We start from the raw sequence: 17,739 nt of genomic DNA, 5'->3' as shown, positions 1-17,739 counted from the left end.
GATATGTCTATGTCCTGGGGAATTTTTTAAAACTTACAACATCATGCTAATCGCATTAGCCTATGTTAGCTCAACTGTCCAGAGGGGGTATGGTAGTATGTGCCTGGCGCACCGGTTTGAGTGTCAGGAACTGCAACACTACTGGGTTTTTCATGCTCAACCGTTTCCCGTGTGTATCAATAATGACCTACCACCCAAAGGACATCCAGTCAACAACTGTGGGAAGCATTGGAGTAAACATGGGCCAGCATCCCTGTGGAACACTCGACACCTTGTAGAGTTCATGCCCCAACTCAAGCCTAGTTATTCTGTGTCCATTGTGAAAAACTGAAATTCGTCCAACTGCCCATCTAAACCCCCCACAAATAAAACATGCACGTTGAGAAGCACAGGGTAAGCCACAGAGCAGTGCCCCTGGATCAAGAGCAGCTTTGGCGTTAAGTGCCTTTGCCCAAGGGCACGCAGCAGGACAGGAGATGATACCTGGGATCAGACACTAGCAGCCCTCCGGTCACCAGTTCAGCTCCCACTAGTTTTATAATCGTGTGGCTATGGGGGCAGTCACTGTACAAAAGAGGTGCACTGCTGGTTCCCATTACCGTATGGCACGAAAGGAATTCAACCCCACAGCCTCCAGGCCTGGTAGGGTCTGCCAATGGGGGACTTTCTACTGCTCCTCTTTCTAGGCTAAGAGAGACTTTCCACATCACTGATTACTGGAGGAGAGGCGGGCAGGGTCTCATATGTATAAACTGTACTCTAAAGTGACTAAGATACCTTAGAATAGTATAGTTGTGTGTAAATATTGCATCACCCATCTCATATGTATATACTGTATTCTATATCACTCAGTCCAATGCTGCCGCTCTGACATATGTATATATTCTTAATCCATCCCTTACTTAAGATGTGTATTTTGGGTACATCTTGTGAAACTGTTAGATATTACTGCACTGTCGGAGCTAGAAGCACAAGCATTTCACTACACCCACAATAACATCTGTTAAACACGCGCATTTGACAAATACAATAGATTTGAGCTGGTAAGCACCAACAAACAACTGCCTTCAATCTGGGTGGGCAGGAAACCCTGTTCTATTGTCCACAGTTGTCCACCAACAGAGAGGGATGGGGAGGAAGAGGAGAAGAGGCAGAATTACAGTCTCACTCTCCAGGTCTGGAAATGACTGCCATGGGGAGTTGAGATGAGACACTGAAGTTGGCAGAGATGATAAATCATTCTACAGAAAATAGTGTCTGATGTAGTTGAAAATGTGTATAAAATGTCATTTTTTCCAGGTAAAAGCTTAAGATGTACTAATTAGGTACAATTCCAGATATTGAGCAGTAAGCACCACATCACAGTGACTTCACGTTCCAGTGTTGAGGCTGGTAGTTATTCTAGCCTGGTCTCAGATCTGTTTGTGCCGTTTTGGCAACTCCTATGGTCAATGTCACCGTCAAGCTAAACAGGAATTGCCAAGGCAGCACAAATTGATCTGAAAACAAGCTACCTACTGTACACACTCATTCCACCTCCCACGCATTTTTTTGGTAGCAAGTGACGTGGCCTCTGCCAGAAAGGTGCTCCCTGCCATGCTCTCACACGGCAGTCTTCATAAAGGTCAGAGCTGAGCTATAAGAGTGAACTAGAATATCTCCCAAAGCCAATACGATTTACACGGCTGACGCACCGCCACCTGTCTCCCAAACAAATAATGGCGATATTCACGACCCCCTCCCGGTCACTCCTTCCGTTCCACTGGAGGAGAGGCAAAGCCACGAAGTGGGAAAACATGGAAAAAAACTAGTCTTGGTTATGTAACCCACTGTAGCGCCGTCTGTCTACCATGGCGACTTGGAGCCAAGGCTAGAGGTGCGACACAGAGAGCGAGAGACACACATACACGTTGAAAACCAAAGCGAAATCATTAATTCTCCTCAGTTAAGTATGTGCTAATTTTGTTGTTTTACAGCTCGTATGTCTTGTGAGAAGAACTCATTGCACTCTGAGCATCTCAGAGAGAGAAAGGGAGGGAAAGTGGGCGAGGGGTAGAGGGAGTCAGAAATAAAGTTTATTTCACAAGGTGAATCTGCAGACATGAGACACTGCAGAGACAAAGAGCAGCCCAACATCTGCAGTCTAACCCAATATTATTATTAGCTCTCGCATCAGCATTCAAGGCAAGCTGTGGGCTGGAGACAACTAAAGGAAACCAAGGACTTCAGAGAAGGGTTGGATAGAGGGGGAAGAGAGCGAGCAGGTGAGAGCGAGCGAGCGCGAGGAGAGCGAAGAAAGTGAGCGCGGGGAGAGCGAGCGCGAGGAGAGCAGTGAGAAAGCAAGGAAATTGAGAGACATGCATATGTACATGGAGACTGGGAAGGGGTAGACAGGAGGAATTGGGCATCAATTTACTTCCTGTGCCACATAATAAAAAAACAAATAAAATGCATATTTTCTTGGGCAGGTTATGACACTAGCGATATATTCAGCTCAAAGAGTTTCTCAGAGACAGAGATAGAGTTTCAATTAAAGAGATATGAAGGTTTGCGGTATGAATGGAGCCAGCAACACCAAAATGTCCCCGTCTGTGACTAAGTGGTGTGAGTAGAGAAAACAACATTCAATCCCACTGCAACACGTTAGCTCTTCCAGACTGTCGGAGTTTGAGAGGGTGAAGCCAGACGGCTACAGATCTTATTGTGGATGGTAGTGGAGGGGTGACTTGGGGGAAAGTTAGGTATGCAGAAGAAGTTCAGCTAGAGTGATTAAGAATGAATGACTATTTCAGGAGAGTTGGTAGCCTGTATTAGATACAGCATTTTAAAGCAGGCTTCTCTTTTGCCATGGAGAGATGTAATGATGGCTGATCCTATAGTGACACCAATCAGGATACATTACTTGCAACTGAAGTTACCAGAATATCTGAAAAGACTGATGCGGAGGTTAACCGCAGGCATTTCTCCATGTAGACCCACTTACCCTGGGCTGTCTGTGCTGAGGCTGGCGAGAAGGGGAGCATGGTTGGCCTTCTCCGGAGGCGTCCCCGAGGCAGTCGACTGGGACGACACCGACTCGTTGCTGCCGAGCGACGCCTCATCCGAGTTGGAACAGACATCAGGTGATGTCGGTAACACTGAGAGGAGAAGGCTGTTAGTCATTGAGAGCAAATTGTTGGACGAGAACGTCTTTGTCCTTTATTTAGGGGAGCAAGGTTAAACGTGGCTCTGTGGATGACCCTGTGCCGCTACAGCAGCTGAATGTGGCAGTGGACGACCAGGAGATCACCATGACTAAGGGACGCTAGGAGGTTCCAGGCCAAGTACAACTCTTAGTTCCTGTTTTTAAAACTGGAGGGACAGACGATCCTAAGCAGCAATTAAAAGTTAGAAAAGGAAGTTGCTTGTTTAAATGTGGAAGTGTCGTTTCCTTTCCCACCACTCCGATCAAAGCAACAGGGCGGTCATTCTGGATTATGGGAGTCTATATTAAAGGAGTGATGTTCAGGCAGGGTCCCCCCGTACTCCACTAAAAGCAAATGGCTGACAGCGCTGTGCGAGAAAGTGTTTGCAGATTCTGTCGAAGACAATCATGATCATAAAAGGGCCGTTCATGAAATACTGTAGCTTTTCAGCCCGTATACAATAGGTCTTATAGATGACACACATGAAAAATCCATATATAACATCTAGCCTCGATTGTATCAAAACAAAGTCCACACAACTACAAGAAGCCGTCTCGCTGTCGGAGAAAAAGCAACTGTTGCTTTGTTGGTTGCACTGAGCACAAGATGGATGACTGTCTGGGTTTTAGAGCCTCTGGAACCAGTTAAACCCGTTCTCTTCTACCATTATTAAAAACGTTCGCTACCGTCAGCTGTATAGAGTTAAGGAGAAGCATCTATCAAGAGGATATTGCAGTCAAAACAAAACATGTTGACACGATCCAAATGAGCTATTCAGAACTACTTCATTACTTTACTAGAAAACACAACCCAAATAGAAGCAAATAATAAAAACCAGAGACTTCTTGTAGAATGTAACATCTGCTTTGTACACAATGCCTTGGCCAATATGTGGATTAATTACCTTACGAATACATTTAAAAAAAAAATCAAGTCACGAACCGGGTTTATGGAAACAGGAAATGCTGGTACAAATTGTATAAATGCTGGCAGACAATTTGTTCATTCGACATGGTGGCATCTTTTTTGTGTCGGTAAAATGAATTATGCAAAAAAATGGGAGGTGGAAACACCTTTATGCGCAAATATTGATATAATAACTATCATATCACAGTAAACTTGGAGTCAAACAATACGTTGACACGGAAAAGCATGCAGTTTATTAGGCTACAGATGAAATAAGCTACGATGAACTTCACAGGGTGGTGAAAGTGCACAGTGATGAGATTGATGCTCTTTCCAATAAAAAAATAATAAAGAGATTATTCTGCTGACATGATCAATGCTGTTAGACAAATACATTAAAAAAAAATGTTCTTATCCATAATAATCTCTTTTAGCCTATCCGCACTGAGCTGTTGGCTAGAGCGTACATAAGACCAGAATAGGAACATCTGCTATATAACGTAACAGTTTGTGACAAAACCATCATTAGAGTTGAAAATTCAAATGGAAACCATTTTTTGGGGGGTACATTTGAATTTAACCGCAAAACTATATTTTTTTGTCCACTACATCAACCACGCACAGCCTTCTCTGCACAATGAGCTAGTTTGATAGAAACATGTCGGGTGGGAAAATGTGCATATCATTTTACACAGATGTGACAATATTCACATGAAAATCTGTCGCCAATTGGATGGAAACCTAGCTACTGTAGCAAAACCTTTCATAAAGAAAGCGCAAACAAGTGTTTAGTATTGGACAAGTTCAAGTAGTCTTCCATTTGATGACTAACGAATACAACCCTGGCTAATGCTAAAAGCTAAACACAGGATTGAACTGGCCCAGAAAAATCATCAAAAGTACCTGGTTCATTGTCTTGCAAATGAGACAGGATTTTCTTCCCAACCCTGGCAGTCATATCTTTCACTAACGTGTCAACATATTGTTAAAAGTATATGTTCTGCTTCACCGGAGTTTTGGAAAAATGTAAGATGTCCATCACAGAGAGAAAATAGAGTACGGTATAAAACAAAACTTGATCGTGAATGATTTGATCCAGGAAAATATGATATTCCTGGCACTCCAAACTGCAGTGTCCTCAAACTCAATACCTGTTGGACAGTTGCCCCATTGAAAGGGAAGTGTATTAACACATTTGCAAGGGGCTGAAGCTACGGCCACACAAAGACGTGTGAAAATGGATGAGAAACACATACCTTCCTCACGGTCCATTGTAGTCCGTCAAATGTTTAACTAATTTCAACTTCTAAACACACGAGTTAAATATGTAAAAATGATAGACAAATCTATGGATGCCCTCAGTTCTCCTTCAACCATTTTCAGCCCCATAGAATAAAGCCCTTGGCTTATCAGTTTTCCATGGATACATAATCTAGGTGCGGACGCAGCCTTCAGCGTAGTCGCCCATATCTACTGGGTATATTTGCCCACACATATATTTAAAAAATTAAAAACGTTCTCCGCCAGGTAGTTAGACATCACTTTAAAAACATAATCCACAGACTCCGAACACAATATGGTTAAAGAGAGGATTATATATTTTTCATCCCAGGTATTAAAATACCCCAATGGTAAAAGCCTGGAGCAATATGAAGGGAGGAGACTCCGTCTGATAAGCAGATTCGGCCTCCTTTAGGTCATGTTCCAGGAGGAGGAGCTGATGGGGGCTGGGGATCTGGGGTTTACAGTAGGGCAGCAGGTCAAGTCACGTCAGGCTAAATCACCAAGCTCTCCTGGTAGAGCAGTGTGGGAGGAGGGGCCTGGTACAGCTGTCCCCTTTATATTAGCTATTGTGCAGGTTTACAAAGGTGCAACACCAGCTTCATATAGTACAGGAACCTTTACTGGGATCGTTTAGTCAAATACCTGAGTCATGAGTAGGGGTCCCTCATTCCAACTCAACCTTTCAGCAAGCCTGGCTGAGGATGTAACGTTAGGGCTCTGTCTCTTACCCGTCTGCAGGTCCACGGTCTTTGGATTATAGACGGCAAGGGGTCGGTTCTGTCGAACCGACAGTTTCTTGGACTGCCTGGTGGGGGCAGAGAGCCCTGGGGAAGACGCGCCTGGGACATCCCCAAAGATCTGAAACAAGAAGAGTAAGCGTGTGTGTGAGTGGCGGGGGATACTGTGTGCGCATAACCAAAATGTGTTTAACTACTCCCTCAAAGCAAAGACGGAGCATATTGAGCCGAGGCATGTCCTCATTTGACCTTAGAGCTCTTCAAAACACATTTTACTGACACAAGTCAGATAGCAAAGCACTTTAGCCTAGCAGCATGGGTATCTCTAGGGACAGTTGAGATGCACTTTGCTCACTTATTGCGCACTAGGAAAACACATTGGATTTTCCTTTGCAACTTACATCAGGGTTAACATAAACTTAGACCCCGAAACACTAGGACCAAATCCAGTCTAGGGAATAAGGAAGCTGCTGAAAGCAGTATCGTGTTTATTAGAGCACCCAACAGAAAACATTTTTGCAATAGAAAACAAAAATAACCGTTTTCATTGGACAAACACTTGGTTTTAGCGCCGTTTAGTGCATAATGAACAGGAGCCAGAGGAGCCAAGGCGCTGCTGACCCACTGACGGACAGTAGATCTGGAGGAGGCTTACGTAGTGGATGTGTTGACATACAGACTAACTTCAGGATGTGGAGTTGAAAGAAATTAGGCAGAGGATCAGAGGGAGGGAAGAGAGCAAGGTAAAAGGAAATAAAAGAAAGTTGGGAGGAGAAAAAAAAGGACGATAGTGTGAGAGAAATCTGATATGGTTGAGAGCAGCAGAGTTTCAGCAATCTCTGCAGATGGATGTGAATGTAAAACACTGTCTGCTAGCATCTGGGGGTATCAACAGTCTGGCAAGAAGGAGAGAGGGGGAGGGAGAGAGGAGGGGAGGGAGGCGCTGGGCCTGAGAGGAAAGCTAATGTCAGTCTGTCTGGCTGCAAAACTCCCTCACCTCTCGTCTTGCAGCTCAGCACTTTACTTTTCTTAAAGCGTCCAATGGTATTACATTCTGGCTCTGACACCAAGTCTTCATTCAAATTGTGCTGTGCCTGGTGAAGTTCTGGAACATTATTTATATGGAAGTGTCTCCTCACCAAAACTTTAATTGCTTGGTGGTTGAAGGTTGAGCGCTTTCTATTTGGACTGTTAGAAATAGAGGAGCTCGAAATTGACAAGGAATCCATGGTCAATTCATGTTTTGGAGTTTAGGTGTACTCTTGGCATCTTATAGCTGGCCAGAATACAGATCACATAATCTCAACCCTTTCTGTTTTGACTCTGGGAATTGAGCCACTCTATAGATGTAGGCAGATGACTATTTACATTAATTAAAAGCAGATTACAGTTCTGTTGTAGCATGGCTCAAAATGGGACTTAAACCCTGTAGGCTAGGCAAAGGACCTTCCATGTACCCTTGTAGATGTCAGAGTACCATGACATACTGGATATCATTTAAGCACAAAAAAGGGGCAAAGTGAGAATCTCTGCTTTGTACGTCAACCGCTGGGTAGATGGAATGATGTCAGCCAGGTTCTGTAGTCAGCTCAAAGTGATCATCTCTACATTATGTCAAACACATAGATAAAAACTATTTAATGCTTCTTATCAATAAGCTGCTTTACACAGTTTCATTTGTCTTAGAGCCCTAACCAAAGACAAACAGGGATTTCAATAAGTTTTACTGTACTCATAAAATGTGAAGAATATTACAAACGAGGAAATGCTTATACATTGCTCTGAGTGACATTTTAGGCAATGTCCTCAAAATCCCATTGCCAGCAATGGAGACAAGTCTCTGCAGTGCGTTTAAGACAAGCTTTCCTCTGGTTGCAGCTTTGAGGAACAATATTAGAGGATGGGTCTATAGATGTTACTGTGGTCAGGGGGACAAGCTCAGGAGCAATGGTGGAAAAAGTACCGAATTGTCATACTTGAGCAAAAGTAACGATGCCTTAAATGACTCAAGTAAAAGTCACCCTGTAAAAATACTACTTCAGTGAAAGTATTTGGTTTTAAATATACTTAAGTATCAAAAGTAACTTACGTATTCAAATTCCTTATATTAAGCAAACCAGAATGCATCATTTTCTTTTTTCAAATTATGGATAGCCAGGAGCACACGCCAACAGACAATTTACAAATCAAACATGCGTTTAGTGAGTCTGCCAGATGAGAGGCAGTATGGATGACCTAAAGATGTTCTCTTGATAAGTGCGTGAATTGGACAATTTTTCTGTCCTGCTAAGCTTTCAAAATGTAACAAGTACTTTTGGGTATCAGGGAAAATGTACGGAGTAAAAACTACATTATTTTCTTAAGGAATGTAGTGAAGTAAAAGTTGTCAAAAATATCAATAGTAAAGTACAGATACCCCAAAAAACTATTTAAGTAGCAGGTCTCTGGTCACCCCCCAAGCCTTTTTTTTTTGCTTGCCTTTACCTCCCTTATCTCACCTCATTTGCTCAAACCGTATATAGACTTATTTTTCTACTGTATTGCTTTATCTTGGTCAGGTCACAATTGTAAAATGAGAACTTGTTCTCAACTTGCCTACCTGGTTAAATAAAGGTTTTTACTTGAGTACATTACACCACTGCTCAGGAGTGTGTTCGGACGTCGGTTTCGTTCAAGAGAAGAATCCAGTGGTTACCTTCTCGTGTTGTTCGATGAGGATCTCCACCACAATGTTCTGGAACTTGAGGTCCATGATGGCAGCCACAGTATCCTCCTGGGGCCTCATCAGGGTGGGACCAAACACCACACCCAGGTTGGCCACCGTCATCAGGTTCAACTTACTGTGGGCCGCCACACTGCATGGGGAGACCAGGGAGAATAACAATTCATGAATTCATAGACAAGGGATTTAGAGTGCTTTTCCCTGATGTTTAAAATGTTTTCCTTAGGGGGATACATACACTTTAGAAGGCCTGTATACTGTGAAGAATTCAGCTAGAAAATTCTAATTCGCTTTGAAGATCTGATTACTCCATGTCTGACGGCTTACTAACGTCTGTCTGACAGTTTGCCAAGGAAGGAAGGTGTTGCTACCACCTTGTTATGTCAGTCAGAGGTGTCTCGAACAGCATCTCTGGCTTGGCCTCATAGGTGTTAGCTAGAGTTCTGACTGACATCATTACCCAGTTCATCACCACTTCATAGATTGTTCAAGAACATTGACCTTCCCTTCAAACTGAACTTTTTCAGTTGCATTTCAGCCGATTCACAGTAAGGGGACGCTAAGTTGGGTTGTTTTTTTCTAGGGCAGGAATTTTCACTTGACTTTAGAATGACTGAAGAGTTGCCAAAAACTGCAGAGCTTAGACTCCCATTAGCCTTAAGCCAATTGCCAAAGCTGGTCTTACTGGGTTCCTCTGTACACAACGAAAAAGACATCAGACAAGACTACAATTTACATACATTTAAAAACAATAGAAATGTAGTCTGCACGCGCATCTATCAGTTCCACATACGTCAGTACATACACACAACAAGTAGGTCACATGCAGGAGAGGCGTTGTCATGCGTTGCTGTATTTGTTTTTTTAAACAGAGACGAATCAAGTGAATCAACTGTTACAATTTTGGTTCGTAAGAAATGTACGTTGCTCATAAGAAGTTAAGACAAATTAAATTCAAAGTCACATTAGACCGGTTAAGATATTCTCCTTAAAAATGTATAAAATGACAAATTGTCATTCAGCAGAGTGATGGTTGAAATGCATGAAAGGGAGCCTTTGCAGACCTAAATATGTCACCGAGTGACAACCTTCCTTTATCACATCTCTCAAACCATTTCAGACAGCGGTGTGAAATTTCAGCTTGCCTCTCTCCCTGCAGGACAAGCTCACACAGTCAAAACACACCCCACACACGCAGCCAATTTTAAAAAAAAATAAAAAAATAAACTCCAGTCGGAAGAATTTCATGCTGGATAATCCAAATTCAATTTCAATTGCTGCACTTAAATGCCTTTTTACTTCTACTCTGAGAACCCTGGGGCAGGTTCTCTAAGAAATAAGATCCTCCAGACTTTGATTGCCTCAGGGAACAAGGATTATATACTTATCTTCAATTTGCTACTATTTAGTTTGTCGTAAAAAAATAAAAAGCGAGTTGCTGAGGTAAAACCTTGTAATGTTAGCAAAGATTATTTTGAAATCTCAGATCCTATCTAATCTCTGAAAGGGCGAGTTGTGTAACAGCTAACGGTCCAGTTTGGAGAGAGGGGTATACCCAGAGGAGCGGGTGGGAAATGGAGGGAGCGGGCCATTTCATTAAAGGCAAAGAGAACTGTTGAAGAAGTTTAAACGGCTGACTACTATTGTGGAGGGTGCTGGGATGTTCTAAGACAGGGTGGGGAGGGAGTTCTCTGCCTGCACTTAGTTGGAACAGAACATGAGAAAGGAAAGATTGATGGGAAGAGAGAGACAGACACACAGAAGAGAGAAAGATGGGGGGGATGGAACAAGGACAGTGGAGAAAGAGTACGAGACCGAGGCTGCTAACTCACGTAGCCAGGTGTTTCATCAGTAGCCCCAGGACCAGACGGTTCTTCTCAGGCAGCTTGTGGACCAGGCAGTGGATGGCTTGGCTACGAGACTCTGGACTACCACCCTCTGTTTAAAAACAGGACAAACAAGGTTATTTGACAGTCGCTTACAGAAGTGCCATCATTTTATGTGGACCATGCGGGAATCAAACCCACAACCCAGGTGTTGCCAGCACCATGCTGTAGGAGTCACCTTTATTGCTCTGCAGAAATCCTTTGTTGAATCCAAATGGGTATTTAATGAAGGTAAAACTAAGTACATGTTATTTTTCAAATCACAAAAAGTTCTGAATTATGCATATGTACTTTGGATGGAGGCCACATTGACCGTATCCCGACTTATAAATATCTGCGCAACTGGATTGACGAAAAGCTATTGTTCTAAAAGTATGTTGATGAGTTAGTTAAGGAATTGAGAATTAAAAGGTTTCTATAGGAGCAAGTCCTGCGTTCTGTTAAATAGCAGAAAACCAATGAGTATCTCAACGTTCTGGTTATTAACTACTGTCTATGAATGCAGCTGCCACGGTATTGAAGCCATTGGACGCAGTTTATCACAGTGCATTGCACTCGTCTATAAAGCCCTCTTTGCATAAACTTCCACCACACCTTACTGTTAACCTTAAATATGTCTAAGTTACTAGACTCCGGGATGGCTAACCCTGGAGATCCCTTCAATCTCCACAGAGAAACTACTCTCTTAGTTTTTTTGCACCTCATGTGGAATGACATGCAAATTCAGATGGACATTAGGAGGCTTTTTAAATGAAGAATGCGTTTCATGTGTTGTTTGCGCTTTTCATTTATAGTGTAATGGATGTGTATATGTATAGTGGCATTGTTGTTGATTGATGTATATGCAGGGCTCATCTGCCAAAGAGACTTGTCTCTTTTTACAATTGGAATCCACCAAAAACAGAACCACCATTTATGTGTTATTACAGTGCTGTACTATCCATTCCTTAGGGGGAGAGACTCCACAACGGAGAAACTGCACAGCATAGAACAAGAAGGATTTGGATTTCCCCGTGATAATCAATCCAAGCGCTCTGGTGCAGTCAGATCTCACTCTGGAAGGAGCGGTCACAGTAGGAGATGTGGAACCACCGACTCCGGATCTAGTCACTGGAGACACAGGGTCGTTTTAAATATCGTCGGCAGCTCTAGTCAATATTGGTGCAGTTACAGTAAGGCAGGTAACAATGTGGAGACAACCATTTTTCTTCACTTTAAAAATGTATGCCAAACAAAATCGGATTATTTCTAAGTTAAAAACAAAGTACCACAACTCAATGCACAAGGACGACTTTGGAAATTGTTCACTGAAAAGGTTACAAAAATACATGCAGTTGAAGAACAGTGCAGATGCAAAGTTTGGTAACAGAATGCCAGCACAAAAGTCAGTTTAGCCCAGTACAAGCTACCATACAAGAAAACAACGGATGCGGTTTACATTGCCTTAAAATCAGCTAGTGTAGGCTACAACGGGTTGTTCCATATTTAAAAGAAAGCAGTAAAGGGTTAACAGCAAATAAAAGAGTATGGAGATGAACAGCAAACTTCCTGTTTGACGCCGATATTAGACATGAGTGCATTTTGCCAGAGGATATGTAGGCTACTGTTGCTGGCTATAGAGAGATAGCTTTATACTACAGAAGCTACCGTGTAAAAGGGTTGTGATAAAACCCACAAGATCATCCCTTAAACATTTCCTCACACACCCACACAGGCATCTGATGGCTACTGCCCACACACAGAAACAGCCGGCGTGCACCCCCCTCCCCCCATTACTATGGGAACGGCACAAATTTGAATAAGGGAATAAAGCTTCTTAAGGATGCTGTCATCTTTCAGAAAATATTTATTGCTAATGCATTTCTGTACCTGCATTATGAGGGCATTGCAAACAGCTGATAAAAACACTCCATCGTGATCCAATTATGGGACTTGAGGGTAATTCATGTTAGGAGGATCACTCAGGACATTTCAGGAAGGCTATTGGAATAAGATTATATAGGGAGAGAAATTTCATGTTTCTCTGTTCAAAGTCACTGGGCCATTTGAGGACATTAGTGTAGGATACTAGGATTTATAGTGTTTAACAGGTGGTAACATTTCCCTTTTAAGTTACCTTAATTGCAAAGAACCAAAGGTTACTTTAAAGGCAGATGAAGGTTGAATTAAAGTGTGTGTGTGTGTGTGAGAGATGAAGACATCTCTCGGTCACATGAAAGGCTTTATGGGTACATGCTGGGGCACTTTTAGAGGAAAACAAGCATTTGTTTAGACTACAAGATGTGAAACATTCAAAACAGTTACGCTGGCATCCGTTTTCCATAGAACTACTGAGACAATGAAAATGATTCATAACCAACCTAACTACACTGGGATACTTAAGACAATGAATTTTCTCACAGACAAACACTTGCTAGTCATGCACACAGCATTGCACTCATTGATAACGTGCAATAAAATAGAGAAGCATTCCTTTGCTCTGCTCCTACACTCCTGTGAGTGGTTTTACATCTGTTTTGAGCAGAACTATTGTGAGTGAGGAGGACGGCCCAAACTTACTTGCAGGGGCGATAAAGTCTTTGTAGAGTCCATAGGTCATCAGTGGCTCAGGAAGACTCCTAGAGAGAGACAGGAAAGAAAGAGAGAATGCATAAGAGAGCAAAAGTGAGAAGAGCGAGTAGAAGAGGTGGAGACCAAAAGAGAGCGCAGAAGAGCGGGAGAATACGGGGGGGGGGGGGGGGAGGGGGGGACAGAAATAGACGCAGCACTGTTTTATAGGGTCTGCACACAACAATGATTAATGTGGCCGTGTCGGGATGGAATTAGATGGCGCACCATGCCACAGTGAGATAACCAAGTTCTGAAGGTCCTTTCACGGTGCTGCACCAGGCCCTGTGCCAAGGCCACTTAGCCTCCCCTGAGGAACCAGAGCAGCAGGGGAGGAGAGAGGCTGACCCTCTGGCTCTGCAGCAGGCCAGAGGAAGACAGATGGAGGATGGAGCTGCAGGACGATTTACAGTAAATCTACTGTCTCTACTGCAGACTTAAGCCTGTAATAAGGTTTCAGCTGACTCAATGGATGAGTTTAATTACATCATATGATTGGATGGTTTCCTAGATTGTTAGATTGCTTGTGTAAAAAAAAAGTAACACATTTTATCATATGACGTGTGCAATGTTTAAATGACAGTCACATTAACAGCTGCAATATCTCAGTAGCAATCTAAATGTCTTAATTATAATTTAGTGAGTGCTTATAAAAATGTATTAATATGCATGGGTGAGTTGGAAATGTGTTTCTTTGCATATCCCAACTCTCCCTGAGATACCATTTGAGAATGGGGCAGGGTCTGCCACTAACATAGACCCTGGAGAAATTAGGGTTAAGTGCCTTGCTCAAGGGCACAGACAGATTTCCCATCCTGTCGGCTCGGGGATTCAAACTAGCGACCTTTCGGTTACTTGCCTGACACTAATCCCACTGGCTGACTGTCAGGTTTCATTATGAAACAGGAAAAACTCCTTGACATAAACCAGAAAGGCAGTTCGCTGCCTGGGACCAAATCCATTTCTGCAGTCATGCAAAATTCACAGCAATTTTTTATTGAACCTTTATTTAACGAGGCAAGTCAGTTAAGAACAAATTCTTATTTACAATGATGGCCTACCCCGGCCAACGCTGGGCCAATTGTGCGCTGCCCTATGGGACTCCTGATCACGGCCGGTTGTGATACAACCCAGGATTGAACCCGGGTCTGTAGTGATGCCTTAGACCACTTCGCCACTCGGAGGCCAACGAGCATAGGAGTTGGCAAGAGCTCACAAACAGATCTGGGACCAGCCTGGGAGAGAGTTAGTCCCATGACCCACAGCAAGCAACATCAAAATACTTCCTGTAAGGGTTGCGGGCGGGCAGCAAAATCTGGCCAGTCACAACACAAGTTGCTGTGACTTCTGACCTGCTAGCCTATCAGAGGACAGACTGACACCATTCCAGTTCCCATGCTTTTACATTGACCACTAAGCTAAAATCCTCTTTATTTATTGTTGTTCAATTGATGGAAAAATAGACTTGGCTCACTCAAAGTTTATTATTTAATAGGCTATATGGCAATTGCACTGGTGAACTTGCCAATCTTTTATAATTTAATTTTGATAACTAAACCTTTTACAGCACATGGAAGACTGAACAAGAGTAATGAACTAATTCCAAAACAAGTGCAGAAGAAAGTGTAACAGACTGGCCTGGGTTAACGATAAGTTGGCTATAATTTTATTCAGTAAATCGCTCCATAACCAACCAAACCTCTAACATCCCTTCAGTTTATGCAGCACTACAGAGTGAAAATACCACTCAGTTTCTGTTGGACACCGTAATTGCATTGGTGTCAGAATATGCAGTGAGAATTTGTTTGTTAGCTAACAGAACTTTGGCTTAGCTTTTAGGGTACATTTAACTAGTTACCTTGCAGATAGTGTTTTTATTTCAAATCTAGGACTATCAGTTAAATGAATTGCTATTTGAAAAAGCAAGCAATAACTTAATCTATATAATCAATTGACTCATCTTTGAACAAAAAAAAACAGGATTCCTTTAATATGTGGCATCCAACCTATTTTGAGTGATTGATTTGATCAGAGGAGAAACAATGACACTAAAATCCCTATCAAGTTAATGTATTCATATCACTGCTTGGTTGTGTGGCGGTAAATTAGTTAAAATACCTGCCACAGGACACCATTTTGTTTTTCACCTGGTCACCTAATCAATACATTCAAAGATGGATGATAAACTACCTGAAGCCAGGGATGCAGCTCTTCTTCCTAGAAAGTGGCCAAGACTCCCTACCAATTAAGTCTTAGGTCAACAACGGATTTCTTAGAACACACAGCGACTGGGAATAATGAAGTCAGAGAGACGGGGTCGGTTGATGAAGTGGATTGATTATGTGTCTGAATTTAAATGCATGGATGTCTATGCGGCAATGTGAATGTCCTGTTGCATTGCAGGAGTTGAGCTCCAGGAAGTGATTTTATGCTTCTACCCCCGGAGTAGAATAACTTCAAACTCAGACAATGACGAACAGTTATCATAAAGTCTCCACAGCTTGCTAATAAGACATAATAGCCGACATGAATACATAACCTAGCGATTATGTAGCAGACTGAGTGATTGAGTCACAAAAGGATCCTTACCTCAAATACAGCTTTAGCGTGCTGGTGATTGTTTTCACATCCCAGTCCTCACACGTAGACAGATCCACATCGTTACTCTTCTCATCTGCAATATCAACAAATTATACAAAGCACCAATACTTTTTACTTTAGTAGAGTACACTCCAATTCCCATGATACCCTGAGCCTAAACTTGTTCAACTAGTGTATTGTAACTTAACCCTATGGTGAAGTGAATGGCTGCAAAGAAGCTAAAATATAAATAAAGTCAAATGTGGATAAAAGCAATGCAGTAGTCTTGAGGAGCAGTTCTGCTCAGTGGCGATTGCTGGCTGGCTTAAAGTATAGCCTTCTCACACTACGGAGTCAAACTGGACCGAGCCAGGCTTAACTATACTGGTCTGACCTGATGAATGATCCACCAGTTGAGTGTGTTTGAGTCAGAGGTTGGTACGAGGCCAAGCCCCAGGTCACCAGGAGGTCTCCAAGGGGTTAGACTTGGTGGGAGGTAGGTTGCTGCTCCAGGCCATTTATGTACTTCATTTGACTGTATTCCCTTCAGTACTAAAACCAGAAGGGCTGTGTTTATTTACACACAGAACAGTGGCCTGTCCAACATCAACAGGCTGGACCAAATGTTTTCCTAGAAGGCCAACAGCCAAATGTGTGTGTACACAGCTACAGATGGTGGGAGAGTGGTGTGTGTGTCTTTTAGCTACTGTAATGCGCACATCAATATGAACTAACCCACATAGTTCTCTAACATATGTATTTGGACATGACTGACTACACTAGTAGTATCCAAGTCCTTTTACCTCTATTCCCAGCAGTGAAATTCCCAGCTGTAAAATAGCCATTCTCTATGTTAAGCTTTAGGAGTTCTGTCAATCTACTGTCAGAGATTTGTGAGCACAGTGGGAAAATAATGTGATCCACTTCTGCTGTTTTGGCCTCGTTCTAACCCCTCCATTGAACTGGAGTGTTTCCCTACATCTGGTCCAGTGAATTGTCAACTACGCGCAGGGTGGCGATCTGGTCACGACTAACTAACACACCCCCCCCCCACTGATCGGACTCTGCCCATGTTAGTGGGTGAGATATGAAAGGAGGTGAGGGATGAAGTAAATCTAAAGACTTTCTTCAGGGTCTCGTTTTGTTAACCCACACATCATACACTGATTTGGCTGTTGGCAAAATGCTTGTGTTTTATGGTTAACCTGACGAAGACAGCGTAACAAAATAAATGACTGGTGACCTAAATCTCAACTACCTCAGAGTTACCTGTGTCCATATGGTATTTGAAAGAAAACCGATACTAATTGAACCCAGTCTGCACCAGCAGACAGTGTGCCAATGGGCTGTGAAGTATGAGTCGGCAAGTTCAGGTGGAAAGTTTGGAGTGGGCTCCGGGACAGCCTGGTGGCAGACTGGGTTTGTTACCATTCAGATTCAGAACACACAGCCGACGAGACACAGATGGTGTCTAGGGAGGGCAGTCGTGAAAAAGGGGGGTAGAGGATAAAGAAAGATGAGGGGGATAAAAGAACATTAGGATGGCGGGGTAGAAAGAGTAGGAGAAAGAGAGCAAGAAATAACATTTAGGGGGGGGGGGGGCGAGGAAATCAAATTTTCAGCTCCCGCTGAGCAACTCAAGTGAAGTCCCTGCAAGGACGGCCGGGTGCAGGCAGGAAGGGGGCCTCTCAGGCACCCCCCTGCTATCTGAATGCCAATGCCGAACCAGCAGCACTTGTTGCACTCAGGCTTACATCGTCGTCTAAGTCCCAGGAAACCATTACTCGGAATACTACTAAGTAGCTCAGACACAATGCCTACAATGCCTACTG

The 17,739-nt window shown here is 43.0% G+C and overlaps 1 protein-coding gene across 1 annotated transcript in view; it reads right to left on the bottom strand.

Annotated features, from left to right (window-relative positions):
* Positions 1-17,739, bottom strand: part of LOC110497374 (rho GTPase-activating protein 10) — a 67,994-nt gene that overhangs the window by 10,227 nt on the left and 40,028 nt on the right. Inside the window, exons 15-20 of the mRNA XM_021573450.2 lie at positions 15,917-16,001; positions 13,280-13,338; positions 10,667-10,772; positions 8,808-8,967; positions 6,104-6,233; positions 2,984-3,137 (exon numbers count right to left, since the gene is read on the bottom strand). Coding sequence (XP_021429125.2) covers positions 2,984-3,137; positions 6,104-6,233; positions 8,808-8,967; positions 10,667-10,772; positions 13,280-13,338; positions 15,917-16,001 — 694 coding nt within the window. The remainder of the gene's footprint in view (positions 1-2,983; positions 3,138-6,103; positions 6,234-8,807; positions 8,968-10,666; positions 10,773-13,279; positions 13,339-15,916; positions 16,002-17,739) is intronic.

The sequence above is a fragment of the Oncorhynchus mykiss genome, chromosome 19 (assembly GCF_013265735.2).
Source record: "Oncorhynchus mykiss isolate Arlee chromosome 19, USDA_OmykA_1.1, whole genome shotgun sequence".
Lineage (NCBI taxonomy): Eukaryota > Metazoa > Chordata > Actinopteri > Salmoniformes > Salmonidae > Oncorhynchus > Oncorhynchus mykiss.
The sequence above is the reverse complement of the archived record's forward strand: the minus strand, read 5'-3'. Positions and strand labels throughout refer to the sequence as shown.